Source organism: Cervus elaphus, chromosome X (genome assembly GCF_910594005.1).
Source record: "Cervus elaphus chromosome X, mCerEla1.1, whole genome shotgun sequence".
Classification (NCBI taxonomy): domain Eukaryota; kingdom Metazoa; phylum Chordata; class Mammalia; order Artiodactyla; family Cervidae; genus Cervus; species Cervus elaphus.
Genome location: NC_057848.1, coordinates 178,896,888 through 178,915,710, shown reverse-complemented (window position 1 = coordinate 178,915,710; position 18,823 = coordinate 178,896,888). Strand labels below are relative to the sequence as shown.

The window sequence follows — 18,823 nt, the reverse complement described above, 5'->3', positions numbered from 1 at the left end:
ACACGCAGAGATCCAGGACATTGTTATGTCTGGGATAATGTTTGTGCTATTGTGGCCTTTGTTAAACACACCCCTAGGATAGCGGTACCCAGACAACAGAACACACAAAGCTTCAACACATTTCTTAAATGACAAATTTACTGACTTTGGAGCTTGGATGGAGAACCATGCCTGGTGTGCATTTAGCCCTAAGCGTCCCTCAGACTGAATGCATAGGTCTTGCTGTCCACTCTGCAAACCCGGGTGTAGACAGGGCACAAGTCAGGAGCACCAATTGATGGAAGAAGAGTCAGGAAGACAGACATCAAAAAGCTTAATGACGGTGCCCATTGTGAGACTTGACACATCCCGAGGACCACTTGGGAAACAGGCATGGCACTACCTGTCTGACCCATGGGTCTTCTGAGAAGCTTCCCCAATCAGCTTCCCAACCCCTCCAGACTTGGAGGGAGCCCAGTGCACCCACTATGGTTGTATTTCCTAAAAGCCAAGGTGCGAGGTGTTTATGAAATAGGCACCCTCATAATTCAGTTGGTATCAAGACAGAGGAAGCTTCAACTGGGTTGCATTTGACACAGACCTGCCTTCGCAGAGCTCACTCTTTCCCATGAAAAGTGCCTCTTATCACATCCGGTACATCCCCAGTTTCTAGGCATTAGGACTTTATATCTTTGGGGCCACTCTTCATCCCACCCTAGATGGCAAGCTCCTTTAGGACAAGAGCTCCATGCCACTCAACAGTGAACTCCATCCAGTGTTTGCTCAGAGCCTGGCTGGGTAGCCCTACTCAACACACAGTTGCTGGAAGGATGGATGGATGCATGCATATGTGAGTGGAAGGATGGATAGATCAGCGGTGGATGGATGGATGGTGAATGGATGGATGGGGGGTAGATGGATGAAGGATGGATGGATGGAAGGGTACTGGGGGTAGATGGATGAAGGATGGATGGATGGAAGGATGCTGGATGGATGGATGAAAGCATGGATGGATGAATGGGTGAAAGGATACATAGATGGATGGATGGGTAGATGGATAGATGGAAGGATGGAAGGAAAAGTGGGTGGGTGGGTGGATAGATGGATGGATGGATGCATGGATGGATGGATGGACAGATAGATGGATGAAAGGATGGGTGGATGGATAGATGGATGGATGAATGGATGGATGAAGGATGGATTGATGAAAGCACAGATGGATGGATGTGTGAAAGGATGGATGGATGAATGGATATATAGATGGATGGATGGGTAGATGGATAGACAGGTGGATAGACAGATAGATGGAAGGATGGATGGAAGGATGGAAGGGTAGATGGGTGGATAGATGGATGGATGGATAGATGGATGGATGGATGATGGATGGATGGATGGATGGATGAAGGATGGATAAATGAAGCATGGATGGATGAATGGATACATGAATGGATGGGTAGATGGATAGATGGCTGGATAGATGGATAGATGGAACAATGGATGGATGGATGCATAGATGGATAGATGAAAGGATGGAAGGATGGATTAGTGAAAGGTTGGATGGATGAATGGACACATAGATGGATGGATGGTGAATGGATATGTAGATGAGTGGAATGGATGGGTAGATGGATGGATGAATGGATGGGTGGGTGGGTGAATAGATGGATGGATGGATAAATGAAAGCATGGATGGATGAATGGGTGAAAGGAAGGATGGATGCATGGATGGATGGATGAAGGATGGATGGATGAGGCAGTCATCCCCATTGGTGAACAGAACTCACTGATGCTACATGGAAGGGATGAACGCTCAGCCTTACTGACGAACGCACATGCTGTGGGTCCACCTACTGAATCACAGTTTGCCCAGGGACGAAAGATCCTCCATCCCGGTGCGTGTCCACATCGCCCCCTCCCAGGCTCCCTGGACATCAGCGACAGGCTCAAACCCAGAATCCCAGTGCTCATGATGCCTCGGATTCAACCATACTCACCCGGTGATGCACAGGACCTTTCCAGGTGCTGGACTGCGTCTCCGAGCTCTGAGGAATGTTCCACAGTCAGGTGTGGAGGGAACATGGTAACTTCTCCAGAACCAAGGTCTCTCTCTCTACCCTGGTGAACAAGGGCTTCCCAGATGGCTCAGGGGTAAAAAATCTGCCTGCCAATGCAGGAGATGTGGGTTAGATTTCCTAGGGTCGGGAAGATCCCCTGGAGAAGGAAACGACAACTCACTCCAGTACTCTTGCCTGGAGAATCCCATGGACAGAGGAGCCTGGTGGGCTACAGTCCACAGGGTCATGAAGAGTCAGACACGACTGAGCGACTGAGAATGCACACCTGCCCAGTGGATGAATGACATAAGGGCAGTCATGAGATGAGAAGGGGCCACCTGAGGCCAGGATCCTACAAGGTTCCACTTGACCTTGGAGCTGCTCTTTGCTCAAGGATTATGGAATCTCCCAGGGACTCTTGAGAGACTCAGCAAGAACAAGAACTCAGCAAGCCTGTTCTCTCAGTGACAGAGGATGGTGGCTCAGCCAACTTCCCCATCCTGAGCGTGTACTTAGGAACCACCTTTGTGAAAATGGGAAGAGTAGCTGGCATTTGTGGACGATGACCTCAAGCCATGCAATGACTCTCTGGTGACACATAAACCTCAAAGGCTGGGGTCTTCCTCTAAGCCAAGATTCCACCTCTTGGAACATCATTCTGGCTGTTCGGAAATATTAGATGAGGCATGTCTTCATCTTGGTTTCAGCACAGGAAGTAATCCTAGTTTTCAAACATGACAGTCATGGCTGTAGGACTTAGCAGAATATCTGAGCAGTTCTCAGAGGTGCCAGCATCCAGGGCTGAAAGCGGCAGCTCAGTGGGTCTCAAACTCTGAGCAAGAGGATGGTTTGAGGAGGTCTGATAAATGCTGACACCCAGAGGGATGAGCTTGGGAATTCTGTTGAAGGCGGGGCTGAACGTTAATTGTTTTCAGAGGCTCCTCCAGTGTGCAGTCAAAACCCACTAGCCTTACCGGAGCTTGTCATCATTCAGTTGCCAAGTCGTGTCTGACTCTTTGTGACTCCACGGACCGCAACATGCCAGGCTTCCCTGTCCCTCACCATCTTCTGGAATTTGCCCAAGTTCATGTCTACTGAATCGGTGATGCCATCCAACCATCTCATCCTCTGTCACCCCCTTCTCCTCCTGCCTTCCATCTTTCCCAGCATCAGGGTCTTCTCCAATGAGTCAGCTCTTCACATCAGGTGGCCAAATTATTGGAGCTTCAGCTTCGGTCCTTCCAATGAGTAATCAGGACTGGACCTTGGGGACGGTCTTCACCACCCATGACAGGCTCGAGGACATTGATGGTTTGATGGGGGAGGGCTATGCTGGGGGTGGGGGTGCCCTTATTGGCTGTAGACTTGCTTCTCTTTCTTGAGGTTGGAAGGAATGTGAGCAAAGAAGGCTATAGCATTTGCAGTTCCGGTGCAAAATGAAACTATGGATTCCTTGTTTTCACTTCATTAAGAACTTCAAGATGGTGGTCACAGGGCATTAAGGCAATAGACGTTCTTATGAACCCAGGGTCCTGTGTAGCTACATGGGTCAATCAACCAGGAAAGCAACGCTGGGTATGTATACAAGAAGCTGTGATCTCCATGGTTTTCCAGGTCATCAGAGAAGGAACGAATGTTTTCTGAGTTTTCAATTTTTCTGGTTCATATAGGATGTAGTGGATTGAATACTGTCTACCGAAAGATACGAGCACATCTTAATCCCTATTAGCGGTGGATATGACTGTTGGCAAAAGGGTCTTGGCAGATGTAACTAATGAGGGATCTTGAGATGAAGAGATCATTCTTGACTATCCAGGTAGAAGTGGTCTGAGATGATGTTCCTCCTGGGTGGGAGTGGCCCTAAACCCAGTGACACGGTCCTTATAAGACATAGAAGAGGAGAGACATGGACACAGAGGACAAGCCATGTGGAGACGGAGGTGGGGACGGGAGGGAGGTGGCCACCAGCCCAGGGATGGATGCCTGGAGCTCCCAGAAGCTGCAAGAGGCAGGAAGGACCCTCCCCCGGAGCCACTGGACAGAGCTCAGCCTTGGGACACCATGACCATTTGAGAACCGTCTCCAGGACTGGGGGAGGATGGATATCTGCTGTTTTTAGCCAGTCGTTTGGGGTCCTTAGTTACAGCCGCCCCAGGACCCTCGTGTAGACAGCGTAAGAGTGAGCTGTGTGAATCAGCAGGGTCATCCACTGGGACCACGGGCCCCCATCACACAGAGATCCAAGCGATGAGCCACTGGGACCCACCAATCGTCTTGTGGGTTCACACAGTGATTGTCACTTCTGCAGCAGGAAGAAGCAGGTCGGGAATCTCTGACCCTTGGCTTCCACCGTCTCTATAACCTCTGCCTGCTCTCTGCCTGGTGCTGGTCCCCGGTCCCCGGGAGACTCCTTGTCACGCCACGGCTCTGCTGGGAAGGGTGTCAGGACGTCTCCTATCCAAGTAGATGTCCTGCAGAGTCAGGGCACCTACAGAAGTCTCCGCTTGCTCCTCTTGGGCCATGACTTGGACAGTTCCGCATGCTGATGTCTCATCTCCGCCAGCCACAGCCGCACACGGGCCAGATGGCGAGGACCTCAAATGCACACATCCTCGTCTCCCGCTCGTGTACACTAACACCCCCTGGTCCCACGACACCGAATCCATTGCAGCCTATTCATCTGTAATGAAAACAGGGTTTCTGGGGTTAGACACACCTCAGGGTCCCACCAAAGGGCCACCAGGACCTTGAAACGAGGTCAGACATTGAGACTTTGTGGGGGCAATTTCCCACACATATGACGGATTTACAATTCTCTCCAAGGCACACAGGGGCTGACACCCGGGGTCCACATACCACGGACCTCGGGTAAGTCTGACCGTCCCCCCTTTTTGTAAATAAAGTTTTATTAGAACACAGCCACACACGCTAGCATTGTGTGTGTAGCTGTGTGTGTGTGTCGTATGGAAGAGCTGGATAGTTGCAAGAGAACATATAGCCCTACCATAGGAAGATACTCATTAACTGGTACTTTATGTAAAAAGTTGGCTCTCTTGGAATGCTATGTATCTGAATGTCATCACTTATGAATATCTATCATCTATCAGTCCATCCATCATATCTACCTATCCACCCATCCATCCATCATCTGTATCATCCATCCATCATATCTATCGATCCATCCATCCATCACACCTATCACCAATCCTGAATATCTATCTATCCATCCATTCTACATACCTATCTACCCATCCATCATATCTATCTATCCATCTATCCATCCATCATGTCTATCACCAGTCATGAATATCTATCATCTATCAATCTATCCATCCATCATACCTACCTATCCACCCATCCATCGATCATATCTATCAATCCATCATATCTATCCATCCACCCATTCATCACACCTATCATCAATCCTGAATATCCGTCCATCCATCCATCCCTTCTGTCTGTCCATTCATCCATCCACCCATGTCTATCATCAGTCCTGAATATCATCATATCTGTCTATCCAACCATCATATCTATCCATCCATCCATCCATCTATCCATCACACCTATCATCAATCCTGAATATCTATTTATCCACCCATTCTATCCATATATCTATCCAGTCATCATATCTACCTATCCATCCATCCATCCACCCATCATGTCTAGCATCAGTCCTGAATATCTATCATATCTGTCTATCCAACCATCATATCTATCCATCCATTACACCTATCATCAATCCAGAATACCTATCCATCCATTCTATCTATATATCTACCTACCCAACCATCTTATCTATCCATCCATCCATCTATCCATCCATCATCTCCATTATAAGTCCTGAATATCTACCATATCTGTCCATCCATTCAGCATATCTATCTGTCCTGAATATCTATCAATCATTTGGTGTATCAGTCTACCTATCTCTAAAATGTATCTTTTTATCCATCTCTTTCCATCTATCATTCTATATATTTACCTAAATATCATCTAGCCAGCATCTATCTACCTATCCATCTGTCTGAATACCATGCCTAATATACACCTATCTACCTACCTATCCATTTGTCTACCTAAACCAGAACATCCAGGTACCTGATACTCCTTTAGAACAGACAGCTGAATGAACGAACAGATGAACCGATGAGTAAATGATGTCCGTGAAAGGCTCTTGCGCTATTATCTTAGAACACAAATGTCTAGAATCTTTTCCTGTCTTTTGCTTCTAAAGAGAAGCAGAGCTACGTAGTAGAGGTGGAAGCAAAGCCCCCATGAGCACGCCATTCTCCAGGCCGATGGCGACAAGCAGACAGGAGAATGAAAATGTACACCTCCAGGAGAGTTCCTTGCTTAGAAGCAGATTTGTTTAAAGTTGAACAGCTTCGCCGAGAAACGCGCCCTGCCCCAGAGGCAGGAGACTGACAGAGAATCCATTCTTGCTTGTCTTGAGTCTTCCCAAGTGAGAGCTATGGTGTTCCTTCATGCTTTCATTAAGTGACCGTTGAAAAAACGCTCTGTTCCAGAAAAATGAACCCTCCTTCACTGTTGGTGGGAATGTAAATCGTGCCCACTCTATGGAGAACAGCATGGAGGCTCTGCCAAAAAATTAAACATGAGACTTGCCGTATGATCTAGCAATCCCACTTCTGGTTGCATACCCAGGAAAGAGGAAAACTCTAACTCGAAAAGATACACGGACCCCACTGATCACACCAGCACTATTTACGACAGCCAAAAACATGGAAGCAACCTGAGCGCCCGTCGACAGATGGATGGCTCAGAAAGATGTGGTACACACACATACACACACACAATGGAATAGTACTCGGGCATGAAAAGGAATAAAATAATGACATTCACAGCAACAGGGATGAACCTAGAGATTATCGTACTAAGTGAGGTAAGTCAGAGAAAGACAAGTACCATATGATAATCACTTATATGTGGAATCTGAAAAAAAAAAGATACAAATTAATTTACTTACAAAGCAGAAGTAGAATCATGACTTGTGGTTGCCAGAGAGGAGAATGTGGGGAAGGAATACATTAGGAATTTGGAATTAACACATGCAGACTACTGTATATATAACAGATAACCAACAACGACCTACTATACAGCTCAAGGAGTTATATTCAATATCTCAGAATAACCGATAACGGAAGAGAATCTGAAAAAGAATATGTGCATATATATAGGGTTGGGCAAAAAGTTCCTTTGGGTTTTTCCATAACTTTTTCAGTTCAGTTCAGCCGCTCAGTTGTGTCCGACTCTTTGTGACCCCATGGACCGCAGCACGCCAGGCCTCCCTGTCCATCACCAACTCCCGGAGCTTGCTCAGACTCACGTCCATCGAGTCGGTGATGCCATCCAACCAGTTGGTGATGCCATCCAACCAGAACATCTTACAGAACCTCAAACGAACGTCCTGGCCCACCCCCAGGGTATTTATAACTGAGTTACTTTGCTGAACACCTGAAAACTAACACCATATTGTGAACTAAGTACAGTTAAAGAAGATGTTTAAAAAAATAAACACTCCATTCCGGAAGCACGCGCCATCCATCTCAGAACCAAGAAGCCGTTCATAAAGCATCTGTCGTAAAGAGTCGGACACGACTGAAGTGATATAGCACGTAGGCACGCATACCCTCCTGAAGTATGAACCCAACTCTGGAAGAGCTGCTCATTGGAACCCCAATGCCTACTGTGCTTTCCGGAAGCCCAGCGTCAGGTTTGAGGCCTCCGCAGGATTTCGGCCATGGAGGGAAGATGGTAAGCTACGCAGCGGTCACTGGTCTTGAAATCCAGGGTGCGGTCTGGCAGGAAACACATACAGTCATTTTGCTAGCATCCCACGTGTCTGAACTCTCCACGTGAGCATCTGAGAGCCCAGGAGCCCTTCTCAGAGACAGGATCGAGCCTTCCTTGACCTGACTGGTGGGCATGGGTCCAGGCAAGAGCCCATGACCCTGCATGAGATGTTCAGATGGGTCAACAACTGTGTGAGTTTCTTGTAACAAATCACGATCAGGGTGTTGGTGTTCTGTTTGTCTCTTTAGTTGCTGTGTCCGACTCTTTGCGACCCCGTGGACTGCAGCCTGCCAGGCTCCTCTTTCCATGGGATTCCTCAGGCAAGAAGACTGGAGTGGGAGGCCATTCCCTTCTCCAGGGGATCTTCCCGACTCAGGGATTGAACCCTGGTCTCCTACAATGGCGGGTGGGTTCTGAGCCATCAGGGAAGCCTTTTGGTGTTTTTTAAAAAACTGAAATTTATTCAGTTTTTTTTTATAATTTATTTTTTTCACATCAAAATAATTTTTTTTTTTTTTTGGCTGCACCAGCATGTGGGATCTTTGTTCCCTGACCAGGAATCAAACCTGTACCCCTAGCACTGGAAGCCTGGAGTCTGAACCTCTGGACCAGCAGGGAAGTCCATTGTCGTGCACTTCTGCAGATCTAGCACTGAGCTCCCTGCAGAGGCTCCAGGGGAGGGTCCTCCCCACCTCTTCCAGCTTCTGGGGGCTCCGGGCATCCATCCCTGGGCTGGTGGCCACCTCCTTCCCATCTCCACCTCCGTCTTCACGTGGCTTCTCTGTGTCCCTGTCTCTCCTCTTCTGTGTCTTATAAGGACCTTGTCCTTGGATTTAGGGCCAGCCCCTTCCAGGAGGGCCTCATCTCAGACCCTTCACTCCATCACGTCTGCAGAGACCCTATATTCACATAAGGTCCCACTTCTAGGCTCCACCCATCAGAACCCAGTATCTTTCAGGAATGTTTTCAGGCTAACGCGGCCTTCTCATTGATTGGCTTAAAACCACAGGAATCCATCCTCTCCCAGTCCTGACAACCAACCATCTGTCGTCCCTCAGTCCTGGAGACCAGACGTCTGAGGTCAAGGGGTCCCAGGGCTGAGCTCCCTCCAGAGGCTCCAGGGGAGGGTCCTTGCCGCCTCTTCCGGCTTCTGGGGGCTCCAGGCATCCATCCCTGGGCTGGTGGCCACCTCCCTCCCGTCTCCGCCTCCACAGTCCCATAACCCCCTCCTCTTCTGTAATCAAATCTCGCTCTACCTATCTCTGATAAACAACCTCACGAGCACATTGGTAAGCAAGAACAACATCCTGTCTGACGATCTTCATTATCATTGGCAATGATTCTTTTCCCAGATATGAACACGTCTGCAGGTTCCCAGGTGGCAAAGTGGTAAAGAATCTGCATGCCAATGCAAGAGATGTAAGAGACCTGGGTTCGACTCCTGGGTCGGGAAGATCCCCTGGAGGAGAGCATGGAAAACCACTCCAGTTTTCTTGCCTGGAAAATCCCATGGACAGGGGAGCCTGGGGGGGGGGGGCGGCGGCTAAAGTCCAGGGGGTTGCAAACAGTCGGACACAACTGAGCAACTAAACAACAACCACATTGGCTTGAGGGATAACCCACGTCCTGCGCAATAAACCCATACTCCAGGAGAGGGACATGCCCGTGTTAGCAGATGACGGATGGAAGGGCAGAGAGCAGGAGAGAGGTTCCGTGTGCCCACTGAAGGGTAAGTGGACAGCAATGCTATCATTCTACGACCGAGAACCTCAAACGAGGTGGAGGTGGTCCAGACCCCCACACCCTGTCCATATCTGCGTCCTAGAGAGCCCCGTGGGGAGTGGTGTCCAGGACTGCCCTGGTATCACATGTCCTACAGAATTACCTACCTCTCAGGAGACGGTCCTTCCATGAGTCGTGGGGTGAGACCCCTGCTAGAAGCCCTTGGGGCCACAGGTTAGCCCCTGGGAGCTGGTCCTCCTGAAGACGGGGCGGGGTCACAGGACCCTTGATCAAGACAGTAAATAAGGAAGGCTCAAAGCGTCTCCCTTTCTGGGAGCCAGGAATCATAGACGCATCTCCGGCACGATTCGTATGTGAGAGAGACGGGAACACAGGACATCCTCGAAGCTACCAGACTTCCCTTGAAAGTATTTGTTTCACCCAAAACGTGTCTATCTACCCCCAGGGTCCCACGGCGCCTCTGTGCTTAAGGAAGGAACACCGCCCATAAGGCTTGCAGGATTTAATGACTCAGAGCACCCGGTACAATTGGACATTTAGGGAGAATCACAGGATTCATGGCTGAGGACCCCACCAGCTCAGAGGTCCACTCTGCGTTCCCTCTTTCTCATGAGTTGCCGCCCGGGTCCTGATGGGAGACCCTGGGGGGATACAGAGCCCGGAGGGTCGGGGGGATGGGGGTGATGGAGAGACATGGTCCAGCACAGACCTGCAAGCACAGCGCTGACCGTGGTGTTCCCCATCGGACCACGGTCTTCCCGGCGGGCTGCTACTTGCCGAAGGTCTCCTGGGTCACATCGGCGATGCCCGTCAGCTGGCAGCTTCTGGCCCAGAGCTGCCGTTGAAGCTCCGGGTCGTACGTGGCCTCCAGAGACCGGGTCTCCCTCTCGTTGTAGAGATAGCAGCCACCGACACCTTCCAGCGCCGGGCTGACCGCGGCGTAGACGGAGGTCCAGGCTCCCTCGTCCAGGGTCTGCGGGGAGTAGGAACGCAGAAGAAGATGCTAACTGTCAGAGCAGGGACACAGGGGTCTCGGGAGCCCCCGGAGGTCGAGGGGGAGACACAGGGCCCCTTACCGGGGAGCCCATCGACTCATCACCTCAAGCCTGGCTGGCCAGGGCTGGGGTAGCTGGCACTCCGTGACCTCGCGATGGTGCACCCCTGCGGGTTGCCTTTCCACACTGTTCTCATGCATTTCCACACATGTGCACAAAGGCCCCCCACTCCTCTGGATGACCCAGAGGAAGCAGCCTCTAAAGAGAAGGCTGGGTACATCTCAGGAGAGAGGAGCCCTGTAGCTACAACGGGAGGGTCTTTTTTCACGGAGCTGACTCACTCCAGGGGCGAGACAAAGGGTGGGTTCTGGGCACAGACCCTGAGTTTAAATACTCAGGTCTCCAGTCCTTTTTTTTTTTTTATAATTCATTTTACTGAAGTATACTTGATTTACAAGGCTTCCCAGGTGGTACTAGTGGTAAAGAACCTGCCTGTCAATGCAGGAGACTAAGAAATGCAGGTTCGAACCCTGGGTGGGGAAGATCCTCTGCAGAAGGGCATGGCAACCCACTCCAGTGGGCTGTACCCACTCCCGTATCCTTGCCCGGAGAATCCCACGGACAGAGGAGCCTGGGAGGTTACGGTCCGCGGGGCTGCAGAGAGTCGGACCTGCCTGAAGCGACTTAGCACGCGTGCAGAGTAGATTTACAAGGTTGGGTGAACTCCTGACATACACGGCAGGCTCTATGAAACCAGAACGCCGGCTCACTGGGTCAAGGCAGATGACGCTTCAGCCTCAGGGTTGAAGGCGTGCTATCTAGCAATTTTAGAGGAAACGTGTAGACAACAGAGAGGTTCCTACTTTCCAAGCAGGGAAGGAGACACGGTATGAGGACCGGAAAGTCTGAAAAGGAGCTTGAAAGGCATTGGAGAGACGGGGGAAAAGTGGACGCTGGGTGGAAGGCTGCAGGTTGGAATGGAACACACGCTGAGCTTTCGGGTTAGGGCTGGTGCCTGGGCGTGACCACTGGATTAGAAGATGTGATATGTGTGTGTGTGTGTGTACACACACATACAACGGAACACTACTCAGCCATCAAAAAGAATGAAATAACGCTGTCTGCAGCAACGCGGATGCACCTAGAGAATATTACACTCAGAAACATATGTCAGAGAAAAGCAAATACGTGATGACATTACTTATATGTGGGATCTAACAGAGATGATACAAACGGACTGATTTACAAAACATACATAGATTGACAGACCCAGAAAACAAATTTAGGGTCACCAAAGGGGAAATGGGTGGGAGAGGGTTAAGTTAGGAGCTTGGGATTAACATGCACACACTACAATATATGATACAGATAAGTTCCTACTTACTCTAGGTGACCCCGTGGACTGTAGCCCACCAGGCCCCTCTGTCCATGGGGATTCTCCAGGCAAGAGTACTGGAGTGGGTTGCCATTTCCTCCTCTAGGGAATCTTCCCAACCCAGGCATCAAACCTGCAAATCCTATATTAGAAGGCAGATTCTTTACCGCTGAGCCACCTAGGAATCAAGAGAACTCCCTTCTCTTATTGTCAAGATAGCGGTCTTTCCGGAGCTTGTCACTTTAAATAAGCTTCTGGAAATCCACTCAACCCGCCCTGCCCTGGTCCTTCTTGTGTGCCTCGACTGTCCTTTGAAACATCACCAGAAACAGATCCAAGCCAGGAGACAGCCCCACGGTCACATTTTCTAGATGGAGACAGGCTCAGAACATCTTCTGGGTAGTCATAGTGACAAATATCCTGTTGTTCTTACTCAGATGGATTGACGTGGAGAGCTGCACCTCTGCGGCAAAAACACAGTTAAATCAGCTCCTGGAGTGAGCCTGCTTCCTAAGTCAGTCAATCTCTGGGCTGAGATCCCAGGGGTCTGTGCCCAGAACTCCCACTTCTTCTCGGCCCTGGAGTGAGTCACCTCCACGAGAAGGACCCTCTTTAATGTATAGGGCTCCACTGTCTTGAGAGGCATCCAGTCTTGTCTTTAGAGCCCGCTTCCTTAGGGGCATCCAGCAGGCATGGTCTGGGGAGGTGGGGGTCCACTTCCCCTACACCTTGAAAATCCTCTTATCTGGGTAACAGTCCTTGTGATCGGCGTGTCCAGCGGAACACAAGGATGGCTGTTTAAGGAGGTGGTGCCTGTGGTGTGCTGGACATGAACTTGGGATGTACACTTTGCCAGAAACTCAGGTACGGTCAGGACGGACGAGATGTCATGGGATTCTGTCTGTTGACAGAGGTGTTTCTGTATGAAAGTGACTCCCAAGCACAGACAGACTATACCCTCATGCATACACACACACACACACCCATGCACACACCGATATTCACGTGCTCACACACTCACACACACACACACACCCATGCACACAAATGCACGTATATGGACGCACACATACTCACACGCACACACATATACGGCCAGGCACACACATGCATTTACATACACACATATATTCACATGCACACACTCACATGCACACACATGGATATGGACACACAAATATTCACATGCACAGACAGATATATTCAATGTACACACACCCAAGTACACACATGTATTTACATGCACACACAAATATTCACATGCAAACACACAGCACACACACCCATGCAAACAAATGCATTTATGAGCACAGGCACACACACCCATACACATTCACATGGATACACATAACCCAGGCACATAAATATTCATATGCACATTCACACGCACACACTCCCCTAAGCACACAAATGCATTTATATGGACACACAAATGTTCACACAGACACACAAATATCCACATGCACACACACAAATATGCACATGCACACACACAGCACACACCCATGCACACAAATGCATTTATGAGCACAGGAACACACACCCACACACACTCACATGGAAACACACAACCCAGGCACACAGATATTCATATGCACACTCACATGCACACCCTCACATGCACACAAACCCATAAGCACACAAATGTATTTATATGGACACATTAATGTTCACACAGACACACAAATATCCACAGGAACACACACAAATATGCACATGCACACACACATTCCTCCAGGCACACACATGCATTTTCACACACATGCAACTATTCACATGCACACACATTCAAAACACACAAGCATTTACACACAGACACACACATTCACATTTACACACATATATGCCCTCATGTACACCCATTCACACGCACACATGCATATCCTTGCATGCACACACACACAACACACACCCATGCACACAAATGAATTTATACACAGACAAACACCCAGGCACACACATTCACATGGATACACATACCCTCAGGCACACACATGCATTTACACAGATGCACACACACTCACATGTACACACACCCATGCACACAAATGTACTTATATGCGTGCAAACACATCCAGGCACACACATTCACAAGGATACACATACATACACCCAGGCAGACACATGCATTTATATGTATACACAAATATTCACATGCACACAGACATTCACATACACACCTTCACACACACACATATACCCCTAGGCACACACATGCATTTTCACACACATGCAACTATTCACATGCACACACATTCACATTTATACACATATATGCCATCATGCACACACATTCACACGCACACATGCATATCCTTGCATGCACAAGCACACAACATTCACCCAAAGCGGTCTTGACCATCCAGAGAGTTCCCTGACATAGAAAAGGGAAAATTTTTAGAAAAGGAGCCATTCTCAGCACTCACACATCTCGTGGAGGATTAATCACATCCACTTATCCCACTTAAGCACATGATAGATGCCGGGCTAAAAACAGCCGCCCTCGATCACCTACAGAACATTTCCAGGCCTCGGGCGGATGACAGAGAGGAAGAAAATGAGATTTCATTTGTAATGTTTTAATTCCCAAATGTTTTGACAGCTCATGAAATGGGTTTTATGCCTTTCTTCTTCCCCACGTCTGATGTCACAGTCCTAAGTCTCAGCCGTGAGGATCATGACACACCACGCCTGTCTGAAAGGGAGCAGGTCTGAGATGCTGAGAGTCACATGTGTGACCATAAAGAAGGCAGAATGCTGATGAATCGATGCTTTTGAATTGTAGTGCTGGAGCTGCAGAAGACTCTTGAGAGTCCCTTGGACTGCAAGCAGATCCAACCAGTCCATCCTAAAGGAAATCAGTCCTGAATATTCATTGGAAGGACTGATGGCTGAAGCTGAAACTCCAATACTTTGGCCACCTGATGTGAAGAACTGACTCATTGGAAAAGACCCTGAAGCTGGGAAAGATTGAAGGCGGGAGGAGAAGGGGATGATAGAGGATGAGATGGTTGGATGGCATCACTGACTCAATGGGCATGAGTCTGAGCAAGCTCCAGGAGCTGGTGATGGACAGGGAGGCCTGGCGTGCTGCAGTCCAGGGGGTCGCAAAGAGTCGGACACGACTGAGCGACTGAAGAAAAACATAAGCAGGCACACACATACACACACGCTCACACACACGTGTGCACACAGACACGGACTGTGACATACACAGCTTTACACTGGGGGCATTTATCTACATCCTCAGAAGGAGGGGTAGGCGCCAAAGAATTGGGGGTCCTAGCGTAAAAGAGATGACTGGTGAGAACCTGCTGCGGGGCAGAGGGATCTCCAGTCAGCGCTCTCTGGTGATCGAAATGCGAAGGAAACACGAAAAAGTGGGGACCTATGTGTGCACAGAGCTGAACCACTTTGTTGCACACCAGAAACGAACGCAACATTGTAAACCAAACACACTGCAACATACAACTGAACTCTGTTCTTCCCCAGGAGCATACTGGGCATCTCCCATGTTTACCCACAGCTTTAAAATCAGATCCTCTTAGAGACGTGTCATTGGCTTCCGGGGGGCGGGGGGGTGGGTAGCTCCAACGGTAAAGAAGCTACCTGAAATGCGGGAGACCTGGGTTTGATCCTTGGGTCGGGAAGATTCCCCTGGAGGAGGAAATGGCAACACTCCAGGATTCTTGCCTGGAGAATCCCCATGGACAGAGGAGCCTGGAGGGCTACACTCCATGGGGTTGCCAAGAGTCGGACATGACTGAGGGGCTAACACACACAGACACACACAGAGATGTGTATGTTAGAGGACAGAACTGTCTCAAATGTGAAGCCCAACCCAGGAAGGAGACCTGTCTGGTTTCATCAGAGGCTTCAGAGTCACTTATGGACAGATGGGCGACACCACCGCATATTTACAGTTGAAGTTATTCTCTGTATGAAGCCCCTGTGGAGTCTCGGGAGCTTGAAACCACAACAAACGCGTGTTAAATGCTCACCAGTATTTGGCAAGCAAATCAAACCAGTCCATCCTACTGGAAATCAACTCTGAATATTCATCAGAAGGATTGATGCTGAAGGTGAAACTGTAATATATTGTCCACCTGATGCAAAGAACTGACTCACTGGATAAGACCCTGATGCTGGGAAAGATTGAAGGCGGGAGGAGAAGGGCACAACAGAGGATGAGCTGGTTGGATGGCATCACCGACTCAATGGATGTGAATTTCAGCAAACTCCAGGACATGGTGAAGGATAGGGAAGCCTGGCGTGCTGCAGCCCATGGGGTCGCGAAGAGCCAGATGTGACTGAGCAACTGCATGACAACCACAATACTTTCGTGGCCCCCAAATACCAAGAAAGATAGTTTAGATCAGAGCTCCTGGGCACCTGGAGCTCACAACAGGAAGGGGCATCGGGTCGACGGCTGGGTACAGGTGCATGAGAAAAAAAGAAACCAAAATCAAAAGCAGAGAGAGCAGAGGGTGGGATTGAAACAGCTCCACAGAGCTGGGAGCTACGTGCTGCAGAGAAAGATGAATGTGTTATAATTACATAATTACACAGCCCTTTGCAGGGTTGGAAACGCTTTCCCACATATTATGTCAGCGCCGCTCACAACAATCTTAGGAGATGCCATTATCCAGAATTAGGAAATTACAAAGATGAGGGGCAGGGTAGTGGGAGGGCAAGGGAGCAGAGAGGGTGCACGGGATGGCCAGATCTTGGTTCTTCCGGAGACCCTAACCCTCCCCACCGTCCTCCTCAGTCACGATGGGCAGATTCCCCACCTCCAGGCTCATGGCCTGACAAGTGCCTTGTCTCTCTGCCGGAATCCCTGAAAGCTACACCTTCTGTGCATTCCTCTGAGCTGCGGACACACGCTCTCAGCAGCCCAGCTGGCATTGGAGGCAGAGACCCCATGTACACACCACAGGGTCAAGCCATCTTTCATTTTCAACTGCCTGCTACCCCGGTTCCCAGACAGATACCAAGACATCGCCTGGTGTTCCTGCATCAGAAACCCCAAATGACTCCCGAGATTTCCTTGTTTCACCTTCCAAGGTCAACAAGTCAAGACATCGTGATGTGCTCTCTGGAATGGTCTTTTTTCTTTTTTTTTCATACTTATCTATTTGGTCTTCCCCATGGTTCAGTGCTAAAGAATCCACCTGCCAATGCAACAGACGTGGGTTCAATCCCTGGGTCAGGAAGATCCCCTGGAGAAGGAAATGGCAACCCACTCCAGTACTCTTGCCTGGAGAAGCCCATGGACAGAGAAGCCTTGCAGGCTACAGTCTATGGTGTTGTGAAGAGTCGGACATGACTAAGTGACAGAGTGTTTGCACACCTGTGTGCGTGCACACACACACATTTATTTATTTTTCTGTTTCAGGTCTTACTTGTGGCATAGGGCATCTTTCGTTGTGGCACACGAATTAGGCTGTGGTACGTGAAATCTAATTCCCTGACCAGGGATTGAACCCAGGGCCCCTGCATTGGGAGCGTGGAATTTTAGCCACTGGACCACCAGGGAAGTCCTGGAGTCGCCTTCAAAACAATCTCCTTCTGCCCCTCTCCACCCCTGCAATGGCTTCTAACCATAACCTGGGTTCACCCCCCACGGATCATGCCCTCTGGTCCATGGGATGCTCTGTAGGCTGTGGTCCATGGGATGCTCTGTAGGCTGTGGTCTATGGGAGGCTCTGTAGACTGTGGCCCATGGATGCTCTGTAGGCTGTGGTCCATGGGATGATCTGTAGGCTGTGGTCCATGGGATGCTCTGTAGGCTGTGGTCCATGGGAGGCTCTGTAGGCTGTGGTCCATGGGAGGCTCTGTAGGCTGTGGTTCATGGGATGCTCTGTAGGCTGTGGTCCATGGGAGGCTCTGTAGGCTGTGGTCCATGGGAGGCTCTGTTGACTGTGGTCCATGGGATGCTCTGTAGACTATGGTCCATGGGAGGCTCTGTAGACTATGGTCCATGCAATGCTCTATAGACTGTGGTCCATGGATGCTCTGTAGACTGTGGCCCATGGGATGCTCTGTAGGCTGTGGTCCATGGGAGGCTCTATAGACTGTAGTCTGTGGGGTGCTCTGTAGACTGTGGTCCATGGGAGGCTCTGTAGACTGTGGTCCATGAGATGCTCTGTAGACTGTGGTCCATAGGATGGTCCAGAGGCTTGAAGCATATGATTCTACATCACTGTTGACATCAAGGATCTGGCATCCCTGGATAGAGTGCAGCCCCAAAATCGAAGACACTCAGTGCAAGGGGGCAATGACAAGCTTGGGCTCTCCTGTGTCCAGACTGGAGCTGGAACCAGGTGTCCTGAGCAGACTTGAGATAGGGGGAGCTCAGGTCATTTACAGGGGGTCTGGGGTTCAGATGGGGACCCCAGTGAGAAGGGGGCAGTGATAGTATGATCACCCCCATTTGAGCCATTTCTGCATCACCGATGGTCCCAGCCTGGCTCAGGCTCCTTGGACCTTTAGATTGTTGTTCAGTCGCTCAGTCGGGTCCGATTCTATGTGACCCCATGGACTGCAGCACGCCCGGCCTCCCTGTCCTTCACCATCTCCCGGAGCTTGCTCAAACTCCTGTCCACTGAGTCCGTGATGCCATCCAACCATCTCATCCTCTGTTGTCCCCTTCTCCTCATGCCTTCAATCTTTCCCAGCATCAGGGTCTCTTCCAATGAGTTGGTCCTTCACACAAGGTGTCCAAAATATTGGAGCTTCAGCATGAGCCCTTCCAATGAACATTCACGCTTGATTTCCTTTAGGATAGACCAGTTGGATCTCCTTGCAGTCCAAGCGACTCTCAAGAGTCTTCTCCAGCATCACAGTTTGAAAATATC

The 18,823-nt window shown here is 49.6% G+C and overlaps 1 protein-coding gene across 1 annotated transcript in view; it reads right to left on the bottom strand.

Moving 5' to 3' along the window:
• Positions 1-10,080: 10,080 nt before the first annotated feature.
• The window catches only part of DHRSX (dehydrogenase/reductase X-linked), a 171,001-nt gene continuing 162,258 nt past the window's right edge, over positions 10,081-18,823 (bottom strand). The window contains exon 7 of the mRNA XM_043895364.1: positions 10,081-10,566. Coding sequence (XP_043751299.1) covers positions 10,363-10,566 — 204 coding nt within the window. The 3' untranslated portion in view covers positions 10,081-10,362. The remainder of the gene's footprint in view (positions 10,567-18,823) is intronic.